The sequence below is a fragment of the Callionymus lyra genome, chromosome 11 (genome assembly GCF_982586985.1).
Source record: "Callionymus lyra chromosome 11, fCalLyr1.hap1.1, whole genome shotgun sequence".
Taxonomy (NCBI): Eukaryota; Metazoa; Chordata; class Actinopteri; order Syngnathiformes; family Callionymidae; genus Callionymus; species Callionymus lyra.
In genome coordinates this window covers 5181437-5197118 of record NC_141828.1, presented here as the reverse complement: position 1 = coordinate 5197118, position 15682 = coordinate 5181437, and the positions used below count along the sequence as shown (strand labels likewise).

Here is a 15682-nt window from a genome sequence, read left to right as displayed (position 1 = left end):
GACGTGAATCCTTCACTCGCGTCTCTACCTGGACGTGAATCCTTCACTCGCGTCTCTACCTGGACCTGAATCCTTCACTCGCGTCTCTACCTGGACGTGAATCCTTCACTCGCGTCTCTACCTGGACGTGAATCCTTCACTCGCGTCTCTACCTGGACGTGAATCCTTCACTCTCGTCTCTACCTGGACCTCAATCCTTCACTCTCGTCTCTACCTGGACCTGAATCCTTCACTCTCGTCTCTACCTGGACGTGAATCCTTCACTCTCGTCTCTACCTGGACCTGAATCCTTCACTCTCGTCTCTACCTGGACGTGAATCCTTCACTCTCGTCTCTACCTGGACGTGAATCCTTCACTCGCGTCTCTACCTGGACGTGAATCCTTCAGTCGCGTCTCTACCTGGACGTGAATCCTTCACTCGTGTCTCTACCTGGACGTGAATCCTTCACTCGCGTCTCTACCTGGACGTGAATCCTTCACTCGCGTCTCTACCTGGACGTGAATCCTTCACTCGCGTCTCTACCTGGACCTGAATCCTTCACTCGCGTCTCTACCTGGACGTGAATCCTTCACTCGCGTCTCTACCTGGACGTGAATCCTTCACTCGCGTCTCTACCTGGACGTGAATCCTTCACTCGCGTCTCTACCTGGACGTGAATCCTTCACTCTCGTCTCTACCTGGACCTCAATCCTTCACTCTCGTCTCTACCTGGACCTGAATCCTTCACTCTCGTCTCTACCTGGACGTGAATCCTTCACTCTCGTCTCTACCTGGACCTCAATCCTTCACTCTCGTCTCTACCTGGACGTGAATCCTTCACTCTCGCCTCTCGCTGGAGCAGCATCTGCTAACATCTCACTAGTATGAGGTGGTTGTGAAGTCTCTCCACTGTTGCCATGGAGACACTAAACTATATCTTATCTTGCTCCACCAGCTGTAGCCTAGCACTGGCTTCTCTCTCTCTCTTCCCTCGACAAGGTTTGTGTGCAGAAGTGTTTTCTTCAAGGAAGAAGATTTTAATTCGACAAACACCTGAACGTGTTTCTCAAGGAGCATCATTTCCTCTTCGAGCTCCAACAAATACTATAAAATATGTTGTTTTATTTCTATAAAACAACCAAAATATGTCCAAACATCAGCTATTAAAAAGCTGCTGGAGTTCACTGTATCCTCTCATCCTCAGTCATCTCCGGAACCTCAATGTTCATTCAATGTTCGTTTAGCTGCGGAGGGTGTGATGGTTTCATTTCAACACAAAAATGAAAAAATAATAATTTGGGAATTATTTTTTATTTTATACAAATTATTGAAATATAAACCATATGAAGGTAGATTTGTGTCTTTATTATTCAATTAAAGTAAAAGTTGCTTCAATCAAAAAAATAATACAAATGAAAAAAAATACTTTAAAACTTTCTCACTTCAAAACAAAAATATAAATGTTTAACAGGATTTGAATGTGTGTGTGTGTGTTGTTGTGATGTATGACTCTATTGTATCATCAGTGTGTGTGTGTTGTTGTGATGTGTGACTCTATTGTATCATCAGTGTGTGTGTGTTGTTGTGATGTGTGACTCTATTGTATCATCAGTGTGTGTGTGTTGTTGTGATGTGTGACTCTATTGTATCATCAGTGTGTGTGTGTTGTTGTGATGTGTGACTCTATTGTATCATCAGTGTTTGTGTGTGTCGTTGTGATGTGTGACTCTATTGTATCATCAGTTTGTGTGTGTGTTGTTGTGATGTGTGACTATATTGTATCATCAGTGTGTGTGTGTTGTTGTGATGTGTGACTCTATTTTATCATCAGTGTGTGTGTGTGTTGTTGTGATGTGTGACTCTATTGTATCATCAGTGTGTGTGTGTGTTGTTGTGATGTGTGACTCTATTTTATCATCAGCGTGTGTGTTGTTGTGATGTGTGAATCTATTTTATCATCAGTGTGTGTGTGTTGTGATGTGTGACTCTATTGGATCGTCAGTGAGTGTGTGTGTGTGTTGTGATGTGTGACTATATTGTATCATCAGTGTGTGTGTTGTTGTGATGTCTGACTCTATTGTATCATCAGTGAGTGTGTGTTGTGATGTGTGACTCTATTGTATCGTCAGTGAGTGTGTGTGTGTGTTGTGATGTGTGACTATATTGTATCATCGGTGTGTGTGTGTGTTGTGATGTGTGACTCTATTGTATCATCAGTGTGTGTGTGTGTCGTTGTGATGTGTGACTCTATTGTATCATCAGTTTGTGTGTGTGTTGTTGTGATGTGTGACTATATTGTATCATCAGTGTGTGTGTGTTGTTGTGATGTGTGACTCTATTGTATCATCAGTGTGTGTGTGTGTCGTTGTGATGTGTGACTCTATTGTATCATCAGTTTGTGTGTGTGTTGTTGTGATGTGTGACTATATTGTATCATCAGTGTTTGTGTGTTGTTGTAATGTGTGACTCTATTTTATCATCAGTGTGTGTGTGTGTTGTTGTGATGTGTGACTCTATTGTATCATCAGTGTGTGTGTGTGTTGTTGTGATGTGTGACTCTATTTTATCATCAGCGTGTGTGTTGTTGTGATGTGTGAATCTATTTTATCATCAGTGTGTGTGTGTTGTGATGTGTGACTCTATTGTATCGTCAGTGAGTGTGTGTGTGTGTTGTGATGTGTGACTATATTGTATCATCAGTGTGTGTGTTGTTGTGATGTCTGACTCTATTGTATCATCAGTGAGTGTGTGTTGTGATGTGTGACTCTATTGTATCGTCAGTGAGTGTGTGTGTGTGTTGTGATGTGTGACTATATTGTATCATCAGTTTGTGTGTGTGTTGTTGTGATGTGTGACTATATTGTATCATCAGTGTGTGTGTGTTGTTGTGATGTGTGACTCTATTTTATCATCAGTGTGTGTGTGTGTTGTTGTGATGTGTGACTCTATTGTATCATCAGTGTGTGTGTGTGTTGTTGTGATGTGTGACTCTATTTTATCATCAGCGTGTGTGTTGTTGTGATGTGTGAATCTATTTTATCATCAGTGTGTGTGTGTTGTGATGTGTGACTCTATTGGATCGTCAGTGAGTGTGTGTGTGTGTTGTGATGTGTGACTATATTGTATCATCAGTGTGTGTGTTGTTGTGATGTCTGACTCTATTGTATCATCAGTGAGTGTGTGTTGTGATGTGTGACTCTATTGTATCGTCAGTGAGTGTGTGTGTGTGTTGTGATGTGTGACTATATTGTATCATCGGTGTGTGTGTGTGTTGTGATGTGTGACTCTATTGTATCATCAGTGTGTGTGTGTGTCGTTGTGATGTGTGACTCTATTGTATCATCAGTTTGTGTGTGTGTTGTTGTGATGTGTGACTATATTGTATCATCAGTGTGTGTGTGTTGTTGTGATGTGTGACTCTATTGTATCATCAGTGTGTGTGTGTGTCGTTGTGATGTGTGACTCTATTGTATCATCAGTTTGTGTGTGTGTTGTTGTGATGTGTGACTATATTGTATCATCAGTGTTTGTGTGTTGTTGTAATGTGTGACTCTATTTTATCATCAGTGTGTGTGTGTGTTGTTGTGATGTGTGACTCTATTGTATCATCAGTGTGTGTGTGTGTTGTTGTGATGTGTGACTCTATTTTATCATCAGCGTGTGTGTTGTTGTGATGTGTGAATCTATTTTATCATCAGTGTGTGTGTGTTGTGATGTGTGACTCTATTGTATCGTCAGTGAGTGTGTGTGTGTGTTGTGATGTGTGACTATATTGTATCATCAGTGTGTGTGTTGTTGTGATGTCTGACTCTATTGTATCATCAGTGAGTGTGTGTTGTGATGTGTGACTCTATTGTATCGTCAGTGAGTGTGTGTGTGTGTTGTGATGTGTGACTATATTGTATCATCGGTGTGTGTGTGTGTTGTGATGTGTGACTCTATTGTATCATCAGTGTGTGTGTGTTTTTGTGATGTGTGACTCTATTTTGTCATCAGTGTGTGTTTGTACAAAACTCTATTTTCCATTGACATATTTTCATTAGAAAATGATCTTAAGCTCCGCCCACTGAAAATACTTTGTTGTTCTGGAGATGAAATCTTGTTGAACATAACGACGCCCACTCTGCTGTGATTGGTCAAACATGGAGGTTTGTCACCACGTGTCATCAACCCCGGAAGTCTCCACCTTCTGGCTGTAGGAGGAGTGAAGCCATTATTACATCATCATGGACTCTCGTAACCTCTCGTTCGTCCAGATTTCAGAGCAACTTTATAAAGTAATAAAGTGTAAAACATGGTCATGATGAGAAGTTACTGCATCTTGAAGAACATTCACTACATGAGAGTAGAGTCGAGTTATACTTTAGTTGCTCTTTAAATAAAATATAAAAATACTTAAACTATGTTTCTTAAAAAAAAAAACTTTATTTCAACGATTGTGTTAACATTTTTGTGTTGAATAATTATAATAATAAGACACAAATATGACCCAAAACACAACCTGTTTCAATGAAAAGAAAAATAGTTTCACTTTGATTATGAATTAAAAATATTTATTTTCGATCGAAGCAACTTTTCCTCTCTGAATAAAACAAAGACACAAGTGGTCGTCACTTGTTGTCCTCAGCAGGAGCTCCACGTTGAAGAAGCTCCCGCCGGGACCACGTCTGCCACCGACTGACCCGACAGAATTCTGGGATGTGTTCGCTCCACTGACCCAGATTGATGTGTGGCCTCACGCCAGGATGTTCTTCTTCTCTCACAGCTGTGAACAATTAGTGGAGGACGAGAGAGAGAGAGAGAGAGAACGAGGGGATGAAAAAAGAAGAAGCTGTCGAGAAGAAGAAGATGGATGACGTGGAGTGAAGACAGATTGATGTTTTATAATCCGGTGGAAACGTCGTGAATCTATAAACGCTGGTCTCTGGAGACGCTCGTCGGAGACAGAGTTTCAAACACTTGTGTGAGGAAGTGATTCTCAAAGTCCCGTGAGAGAGAAACGAGTCTCGAGGCGAGACCGTCGAACGCGACGACTCCCCCTCGACTGAATAATTGGCTTCGGTCGAAGCTTCTAGTCTGAGCATCCGAGCGTCTCGTCCTCTGATGTTCCCGGCAGGAGACTTCCTGTCTGAGGAACCTGGGATCTGCTGCTGCTGCATCAATCTCTGCCACAGACCGAGTCGGATCATAGACGCAGATTTTATCCTGTGACCCTCGGAAACACGACTTCCTGTCGACACACAAGATGAACGCTTGCCTGCTCCAGTAGAAGAACTCACATTTCTCCTTCAAACTCTTCACTGGCTGCCAGTTTCTTTCAGGATCATTTTAAAATTCTGGTTCTTACTTTCAGATCTATTCATGGTCAGACCTTCCATCAGTGATCTGATCCAGACTTACACCCCAGCTCGGGCTCTGAGGTCTGTGGATCAGAATCTACTGATGGTTCCTGAACTTCAGGACCAGAGAAGAAATAATCCTTCCAGACTGTTGCTCCTAAGCTTTGGAACCATCTCTGTGTTTGATGATCTACTGACTCCTTCAAGAAACATCTGTGTTTGATGATCTACTGACTCCTTCAAGAAACATCTGTGTTTGATGATCTACTGACTCCTTCAAGAAACATCTGTGTTTGATGATCTACTGACTCCTTCAAGAAACATCTGTGTTTGATGATCTACTGACTCCTTCAGGAAACATCTCAAGACACTTTTATTTGTTCAGGCTTTTCCTGGATTCTCTGAGACTCCTGTGTTTGTCTCTGTGTTATCTTGATCTTTTAAGTATATATTTTATTGCTCTACGAACATTACTTTCTCTTTGCGCTGGATGGAGTCTACTGACTTTTTTAAGAAACATCTTAAGACCTTTTTATTTGTTCAGGCTTTTCCTTGATTTAATGGAACTCCTGTTGTGTTCTCAGTTTTATCTTGACCTTTAAAATATATACTTTATTGAATATTGTTTTGAATGTTTAAGCGCTTTGTGACCCTGGTCTGGAAAAGCGCTCTATAAATACAAATTACTTACTTCCTTCCCTCCCTCAGGTCTACAAGGAGGACCTGCCTCAGCTCCGTCAGCAGAGCCGAGAGAAGAAGCAACAAGTCGGGTCCCTGAAGAGACAGAGGGGCCCCGACCAGGGCCTTCGTCTGCAGTTCGTGCACGGGTATTGATTGATTGATTGATTGATTGATTGATTGATTGATACAGAAGTTCACAATAAAAAGATGAATCAAACAAACACATAATGTTAAGAAAAACACATATTAAGAATAGCAACAATAATACAATAATTATTTGTGTGTGTTCTATGACGTTCTACACACCATGTTGTGTTGATCAATATCAGAGTGTGTGTTGTGACGTGTGTGTGTTCAGGTACCGCGGCTACGACTGCAGGAACAACCTCTTCTACACTCAAGGCGGCGAGGTGTTGTACCACGTGGCGGCGGTGGGCGTGGTTTACAACCGACAACTGCACACTCAGCGCTTCTACCTCGGCCACGATGATGACATCCTGAGCCTCAGCATCCACCCACTGAAGGACTACACTGCCACTGGACAGGTGCACACACACACACACACACACACACACACACACACACACACACACACACACACACACACACACACACTGACGACACACACACACAATAACAACGCACACACACACACACACACACTAACAACGCACACACACACTGATGACACATACACCCACTCACACACGCACATACGCACACACTCACTTTTGACAATGCACTCACTGACGACACACACACTGACGACACACACACTGACCACACACACACTGACGACACACACACTGATGACACACTCACTGATGACAAACACACTGATGACACACTCACTGATGACACACACACTGATGACAAACACACTGACGACACACAAACTGATGACAAACAAACTGATGACACACACACTGACGACACACAAACTTATGACAAACAAACTGACGACACACACACTGACGACACACACACTGATGACAAACACACTGATGACAAATACACTGATGACACATACACCCACTCACACACGCACATACGCACACACTCACTTTTGACAATACACTCACTGATGACAACACACACTGACGACACACACACTGACGACACACACACTGACGACACACACACTGATGACAAACACACTGACGACACACACACTGACGACACACACACTGATGACAAACACACTGACGACACACACACTGATGACAAACACACTGACGACACACACACTGATGACAAACACACTGACGACACACCCACTGATGACAAACACACTGACGACACACACACTGACGACACACACACTGATGACAAACACACTGACGACACACACACTGATGACAAACACACTGACGACACACACACTGACGACACACGTGTGTGTCCAGGTGGGCAGAGATCCTTCCATCCATGTGTGGGACGTCCAGACTCTCAAGTGTCTGTCGCTGCTGCGAGGATTTCACCAGAGAGGAGTAAACGCTCTGGACTTCTCAGGTACTTACTGACCGTGTACTCACTCCTTAGGTACTCACTGACCGTGTACTCACTCCTTAGGTACTCACTGACCGTGTACTCACTCCTTAGGTACTCACTGACCGTGTACTCACTCCTTAGGTACTCACTGACCGTGTACTCACTCCTTAGGTACTCACTGACCGTGTACTCACTCCTTAGGTACTCACTGACCGTATACTCACTCCTTAGGTTCTCACTGACCGTGTACTCACTCCTTAGGTACTCACTGACCGTGTACTCACTCCTAAGGTACTCACTGACCGTGTACTCACTCCTTAGGTACTCTCTGACCGTGTACTCACTCCTTAGGTACTCACTGACCACGTACTCACTCCTCAGGTACTCACTGACCGTGTACTCACTCCTTAGGTACTCACTGACCGTATACTCACTCCTTAGGTACTCACTGACCGTGTACTCACTCCTTAGGTACTCACTGACCGTGTACTCACTCCTTAGGTACTCACTGACCGTGTACTCACTCCTTAGGTACTCACTGACCGTGTACTCACTCCTTAGGTACTCACTGACCGTGTACTCACTCCTTAGGTACTCACTGACCGTGTACTCACTCCTTAGGTACTCACTGACCGTGTACTCACTCCTTAGGTACTCTCTGACCGTGTACTCACTCCTTAGGTACTCACTGACCGTGTACTCACTCCTTAGGTACTCACTGACCGTGTACTCACTCCTTAGGTACTCACTGACCGTGTACTCACTCCTTAGGTACTCACTGACCGTGTACTCACTCCTTAGGTACTCACTGACCGTGTACTCACTCCTCAGGTACTCACTGACCGTGTACTCACTCCTTAGGTACTCACTGACCGTGTACTCACTCCTTAGGTACTCTCTGACCGTGTACTCACTCCTTAGGTACTCACTGACCGTGTTCTCACTCCTTAGGTACTCACTGACCGTGTACTCACTCCTTAGGTACTCTCTGACCGTGTACTCACTCCTTAGGTACTCACTGACCGTGTACTCACTCCTTAGGTACTCACTGATCGTGTACTCACTCCTCAGGTACTCACTGACCGTGTACTTCTTCGTTCTTTAACACTTGTTTCCTCAGCTGACGGGAAGAGTCTGGTGTCGGTGGGAGTGGACGACGGTCACTCCATCGTGGTCTGGGACTGGAAGAGAGGAGAGAAACTGGCCACTGCCAGGTACTGTGATGGAACCAGAGTTAATATTTATATAAAACTCTATCAAAAATGTTTTACCAAACCGTAACAGGAAGTATGAGTCTGACTGCGATATTGAGTGCATACAAAAAATACATTGAGACGTGCGGCTCGATCGGACTCACGCTGATATTATGATAGAAAATACATTTTTCACAACATAAGTTGCAAAAAACTGCGATAAATTTCCCATAAGGAATGAATGGGACGAGAGCAAAAAAATCAAATCTGCAACGTTTTTCAAACATGTCTTGCTCTAGCACACGTTCACGTAGAAACAACATTCAAACTTTAAAATGTAGATAAAAGTCCAAATTGTCAACGTGGGATTTGAGTCTTCTGTAGCTTTCATAGGTTTTTCGTCACGAGGTAAAGCAAAAAAAAATTGTGCAATCTCGCTATTTCCCGGGGGGAACTGTCTACAGTAGTTATTGATTATTTGCAGTGTCTTTGTGTTTGTGAAGAGTGTGTATAAAATATCTCTGATGTTGTGGTGCAGACGACAGGTTGTTAATAGTTTTCCTTTAGTTTTTAAATAATTTAGTTTATTCTGTAGGATGTATGTTATAGTAAAGGAGCATAAAAAAAAGCGCATTTTAGAATGTTGTTTACCAGCCGCCACTGACTACACGACTATAACTACAGCACCTTGCGGAGTAATACTACGGCCCTACACAGAGTAATACTACGACCCTACCCAGAGTAATACTACGACCCTACACAGAGTAATACTACGGCCCTACACAAAGTAATACTACGACCCTACCCAGAGTAATACTACGACCCTACACAGAGTAATACTACGACCCTACACAGAGTAATACTACGGCCCTACACAAAGTAATACTATGACCCTACCCAGTGTAATACTACGACCCTACCCAGTGTAATACTACGACCCTACCCAGTGTAATACTACGGCCCTACACAAAGTAATACTACGACCCTACCCAGTGTAATACTACGGCCCTACACAGAGTAATACTACGACCCTACCCAGTGTAATACTACGGCCCTACACAGAGTAATACTACGACCCTACCCAGTGTAATACTACGGCCCTACACAGAGTAATACTACGACCCTACACAGAGTAATACTACGACCCTACACAGAGTAATACTACGGCCCTACACAAAGTAATACTACGACCCTACCCAGAGTAATACTACGACCCTACACAGAGTAATACTACGACCCTACACAGAGTAATACTACGGCCCTACACAAAGTAATACTACGACCCTACCCAGTGTAATACTACAACCCTACCCAGTGTAATACTACGACCCTACCCAGTGTAATACTACGGCCCTACACAAAGTAATACTACGACCCTACCCAGTGTAATACTACGGCCCTACACAGAGTAATACTACGACCCTACCCAGTGTAATACTACGGCCCTACACAGAGTAATACTACGACCCTACCCAGTGTAATACTACGGCCCTACACAGAGTAATACTACGACCCTACCCAGTGTAATACTATGGCCCTACACAGAGTAATACTACGGCCCTACACAGAGTAAAACTACAGTCCTACACAGAGTAATACTACGACCCTACCCAGTGTAATACTACGGCCCTACACAGAGTAATACTACGACCCTACCCAGTGTAATACTACGGCCCTACACAGAGTAATACTACGACCCTACCCAGTGTAATACTACGGCCCTACACAGAGTAATACTACGACCCTACCCAGTGTAATACTATGGCCCTACACAGTGTAATACTACGGCCCTACACAGTGTAATACTACGGCCCTACCCAGAGTAATACTATGGCCCTACACAGTGTAATACTACGGCCCTACACAGAGTAATACTACGGCCCTACCCAGAGTAATGCTACGGCCCTACCCAGAGTAATACTATGGCCCTACACAGAGTAATACTTCGGCCCTACACAGAGTAATACTACGGCCCTACACAGTGTAATACTACGGCCCTACCCAGAGTAATACTACGGCCCTACCCAGAGTAATACTATGGCCCTACCCAGAGTAATACTGCGGCCTTACACAGAGTAATACTTCGGCTCTTTGCGGATTAATACTACTGTGGTGCGACTTCGCAGTTTACCAACATTTTGACAAAGTACTTTTTTTAAAGTCATACATACATACACAAGATCCAGAACTAGTACATGAGCGACACCGGAGTCTGAGAGAATGAAAAGATTTTAAACATGATTTCTGTTTCTTGGCTCATTAAACAATGATATGTCAGTAGATACTACATTATCTACAGGAACATTAATCTACTGGTGCTTTTCACGGTAGTTACAGGAGATGTACATGTATTTATCCATACGATAAATCCAATGAAATATGTTTAAAGTGATAAATGTAAAAGAAAATATTTGAAATCCCACCTATGACGCCATATATGACATTATGTATTGTACTGACGTGTGTTTGTGTCGTCAGGGGTCACAAGGACAAGATATTTGTGGTCAAGTGTAACCCGATGCTGATGGACAAACTGGTGACGGTCGGAATCAAACACATCAAGTTCTGGCAGCACGCGGGTCGGTCCGGACCAACACGTTCACGGTCGTTACGATGGATGTTGACGCCTCTCGTCCACCAGGGGGCGGCCTGACCTTCCGGCGCGGCGTGTACCGCAGCCTGGGTCGACCCGAGACCATGATGTCGGTGTGTTACGGCCGCAGCGAGGCGCTGGTGTTCTCCGGGGCGGCCAACGGAGACGTCTACATCTGGAAGGAGCCGCTGCTGCTGAAGACCGTGAAGGCTCACGACGGACCCGTGTTCGCCATGTTCTCCCTGGACAAGGTGGGCAGAGGAACCTGGGCTGGAACCCGGGTTTGATCAGAACCTTTCATTGGTCTTTCAGGGCTTCGTGACCGGCGGCAAGGACGGGATCGTGGAGCTGTGGGACGACATGTTCGACCGCTGCCTGAAGACCTACGCCATCAAGAGAGCCGTGTTGTCTCCTGGATCTAAAGGTAGGTCCTTCAAAAGGTTTTGTTCTTCAATCAAACACCAGATGCTTCAAAGACTGTTTTCACTGTAATCAGTAAAGAGGCTTCAAATAGTTTTCAAAAAAAGGTGAGAACATTTTTTTTGATTTGGAACATTTTGGGAGATTTAATGATTAAAACAAATGTTTTTTCATTAAAATTGTTTTTCGATTGAAGCAACTTTTCTTTTGATTTCATTGAGGGATTTTTTTTTTAATTAAAAAAATATTTTATTGTTGATTGAAACACTTTTTTTTAAATCAAACATTTTTTATATTTTTTTCTATGGAAATATATTTTTTCTTTTAATCAAAGGTCAACCGAAGCACATGCAGAAAACATTCTACGTTTTATTGGTTGTTTTTAAGGACGTAATGATGTTTAAATAAAGTTATATTCAATTATAAAAAATAAGATTTGTATATAATTTATAAATGCATCAAGACAAACATTTTACTAGTTTGATGTAAGATAATGATCTGGAACCTTTTCTACATAATATAAATAAAGTGAAGGATTAAATAATATTTAATTAATGTGTATACATTTGAAAGGATGTTTTTAAAATATGAACTGGTAAATAAAAACAAGTATCTGTTAAAAAATTAACTTACATTAAGTTTAAGCACATTCTTGATTAAATCACGGCATAATAATTTAAATAAAATTGATAAAATCTCCTGGTGAATTATATATGATTGAAATAATATTTTAATATTTTAATATGTCTTTAAGTGTGTAGAAAATACATATAATTTTTCTATGAAAATTTTTTTTTAGATGCTAGCATTTAAAAAATATATATATTTTGTGATTTAAATTTATTTATTTATTTACTTTTTTTCCATTAGAACAATGTTTTGGGATTGCAGCAATTTTTTTTATTTAATTTTAAATAATATATATTATTTAAATTTAAGCCTTTCTTTTAGTTTTAGACTTAAGCAACTCTTTTTTTTATTGAATAAAAATAAACTACATCAATACTGAATGAATGTATGATTAAATGATGAATAATGTATGAATTTAATTATTTTTAAAGAACAAAAAAAACATTTATAATTATAATAAATAGATGTTTTGTTTCCTGAAACATTAACAAACGTTTGTCTGCAGGTCTGTTGCTGGAGGACAATCCCTCCATCAGGGCCATCACACTCGGACACGGACACATCCTGGTGGGAACCAAGAACGGGGAAGTTCTGGAAATCGACAAGACTGGACCCATGACCCTGCTTGTGCAGGTGTGTGAGTGTGTGTGTGTGAGTGTGAATGAGTGTGTGTGTGTGTGTGTGCGATCGTGACTAAAAGATAAGGGAGTGTTTAAGTGGCTGAGATATCTGCTTATTCTCTGGTCCTCGTGGCAGCGGTTGCCATGGCGATGAGAGCCGTCTGCTGCAGATCGAAGACAGCCTGAGACGTCTTCGATCTGCACACACACACACACACACACACACACACACACACACACACACACACACACACACACACTTATGAACACAAACACACAGATATTGAGCAGACAGCCTCCGGGGAAGGAACGTTATTTTTGTCGAGATATCATTTCTAGATGAAGTTTGAGAACAAGTGTGTATGTGGTGATGCGTTCAGGGTCACATGGAAGGCGAGGTCTGGGGTCTGGCTGCTCATCCACTGCTTCCCATCTGCGCCACCGTCAGCGACGACAAAACCCTGCGTCTGTGGGAGACGTCTGCCAACCATCGCATGGTGGCGGTTCGCAAGCTGAAGAGAGGTGAACAGATATACATTTATCTTGATTTTAAGGAAGTAAAACTGCTTCAATGAAGTTATATTCAATTATAAAAAAAGAAGATTTGTCAAATATAAATGAATCAAGACAAAGATTTTACTAGTTTGCTGTAAGATAATAATCAGGAAAAACTAACTTTTCTGCATAAAAATGAAGGATTAAATAATATTGAATTAATCTATAGACATTTGAAAGGATGTTTTTGTTTTATATGAAAAAGTAAATCAATAAAAGCTAGTATATAGTTAGTACAAAGAATAAAGTCAACATTTAGTTTAAGCACATTCCTGTTTAAATAACATCATAATAATTAAAATATAATTTATTAAAATCTTCTGCTGAATTATTTATGATAGAATTCATGTGTTTAAATGTTTTAATATATATTAAGGTGAAGCAAGACTTCAAAGTAAAATAATAAATATTCAATTTATTAATTTAATATTTTCTAAAAATAATCACTATAACAATATTGATCATAATAAACACTTAACAAAATATCCAGCACAAAACGAGGACTATATTGATGAGGACACACACTTTTTTTTTAAATGTATTATTAATTTATTTAATATTTTTTTGCATACTTTCAGTTTGTGCTCAGTTCAAACGAGTCCGTCTGTGTCCGTCTGTCCCGCAGGGGGGCGCTGTTGCACCTTCTCCCCGGACGGAAACGCTCTGGCGGTGGGTTTGAGTGACGGGGGCGTGTTGGTGGTGAACGCAGACACTCTGGAGGATCTTCTGAGCTTCCATCACCGACGAGACGCCATCTCTGACCTTCGCTTCACCCCAGGTCTGCGTCATGTTTGTATTTTCAAGTACTTTCTTTGAAACCATTAAACACAAATTACTTCATATCATGAAGATGTTAATTATTCACTTAAATCTCCACAGTTTTACATCATTACACTTGAAACATGATGAGTCGACATTTTCTCAGGATGAAGCTGTGAAGCTTTCTTGGCAGAAGATCCTCCAGTTTATTTGTTTCATCTCCTCAAAGTATTAGCAAGAATACTGTATCATTGTAGTAACAAGTATATATTTGTAGTATTGTCTAGTACTTGACTCTGGTGTTGTGAAACTGTAGTAACAAGTATATATGTGTAGTATTGTCCAGTACTTGACTCTGGTGTTGTCATAGTGTAGTAACAAGTATATATGTGTAGTATTGTCCAGTACTTGACTCTGGTGTTGTCATAGTGTAGTAACAAGTATATATGTGTAGTATTGTCCAGTACTTGACTCTGGTGTTGTCATAGTGTAGTAACAAGTATATATGTGTAGTATTGTCCAGTACTTGACTCTGGTGTTGTTATAGTGTAGTTACAAGTATATATGTGTAGTATTGTCCAGTACTTGACTCTGGTGTTGTCATAGTGTAGTAACAAGTATATATGTGTAGTATTGTCCAGTACTTGACTCTGGTGTTGTGATAGTGTAGTAACAAGTATATATGTGTAGTATTGTCCAGTACTTGACTCTGGTGTTGTGATAGTGTAGTAACAAGTATATATGTGTAGTATTGTCCAGTACTTGACTCTGGTGTTGTGATAGTGTAGTAACAAGTATATATGTGTAGTATTGTCCAGTACTTGACTCTGGTGTTGTGATAGTGTAGTAACAAGTATATATGTGTAGTATTGTCCAGTACTTGACTCTGGTGTTGTGATAGTGTAGTAACAAGTATATATGTGTAGTATTGTCCAGTACTTGACTCTGGTGTTGTGATAGTGTAGTAACAAGTATATATGTGTAGTATTGTCCAGTACTTGACTCTGGTGTTGTGATAGTGTAGTAACAAGTATATATGTGTAGTATTGTCCAGTACTTGACTCTGGTGTTGTGATAGTGTAGTAACAAGTATATATGTGTAGTATTGTCCAGTACTTGACTCTGGTGTTGTGATAGTGTAGTAACAAGTATATATGTGTAGTATTGTCGAATACTTGACTCTGGTGTTGTGATACTGTAGTAACAAGTATATATGTGTAGTATTGTCCAGTACTTGACTCTGGTGTTGTGATAGTGTAGTAACAAGTATATATGTGTAGTATTGTCCAGTACTTGACTCTGGTGTTGTGATAGTGTAGTAACAAGTATATATGTGTAGTATTGTCTAGTACTTGACTCTGGTGTTGTGATACTGTAGTAACAAGTATATATGTGTAGTATTGTCCAGTACTTGACTCTG

General features: G+C 41.2%; 1 protein-coding gene across 1 annotated transcript in view; it reads left to right on the top strand.

Annotated features, from left to right (window-relative positions):
- LOC148069011 (echinoderm microtubule-associated protein-like 6) overlaps window positions 1–15682 on the top strand; it is a 71273-nt gene that overhangs the window by 34322 nt on the left and 21269 nt on the right. Inside the window, exons 15-24 of the mRNA XM_087801953.1 lie at window positions 6029–6147; window positions 6360–6546; window positions 7408–7513; window positions 8613–8706; window positions 11164–11264; window positions 11327–11529; window positions 11591–11702; window positions 12834–12961; window positions 13329–13470; window positions 14129–14281. Coding sequence (XP_087658079.1) covers window positions 6029–6147; window positions 6360–6546; window positions 7408–7513; window positions 8613–8706; window positions 11164–11264; window positions 11327–11529; window positions 11591–11702; window positions 12834–12961; window positions 13329–13470; window positions 14129–14281 — 1345 coding nt within the window. The remainder of the gene's footprint in view (window positions 1–6028; window positions 6148–6359; window positions 6547–7407; window positions 7514–8612; window positions 8707–11163; window positions 11265–11326; window positions 11530–11590; window positions 11703–12833; window positions 12962–13328; window positions 13471–14128; window positions 14282–15682) is intronic.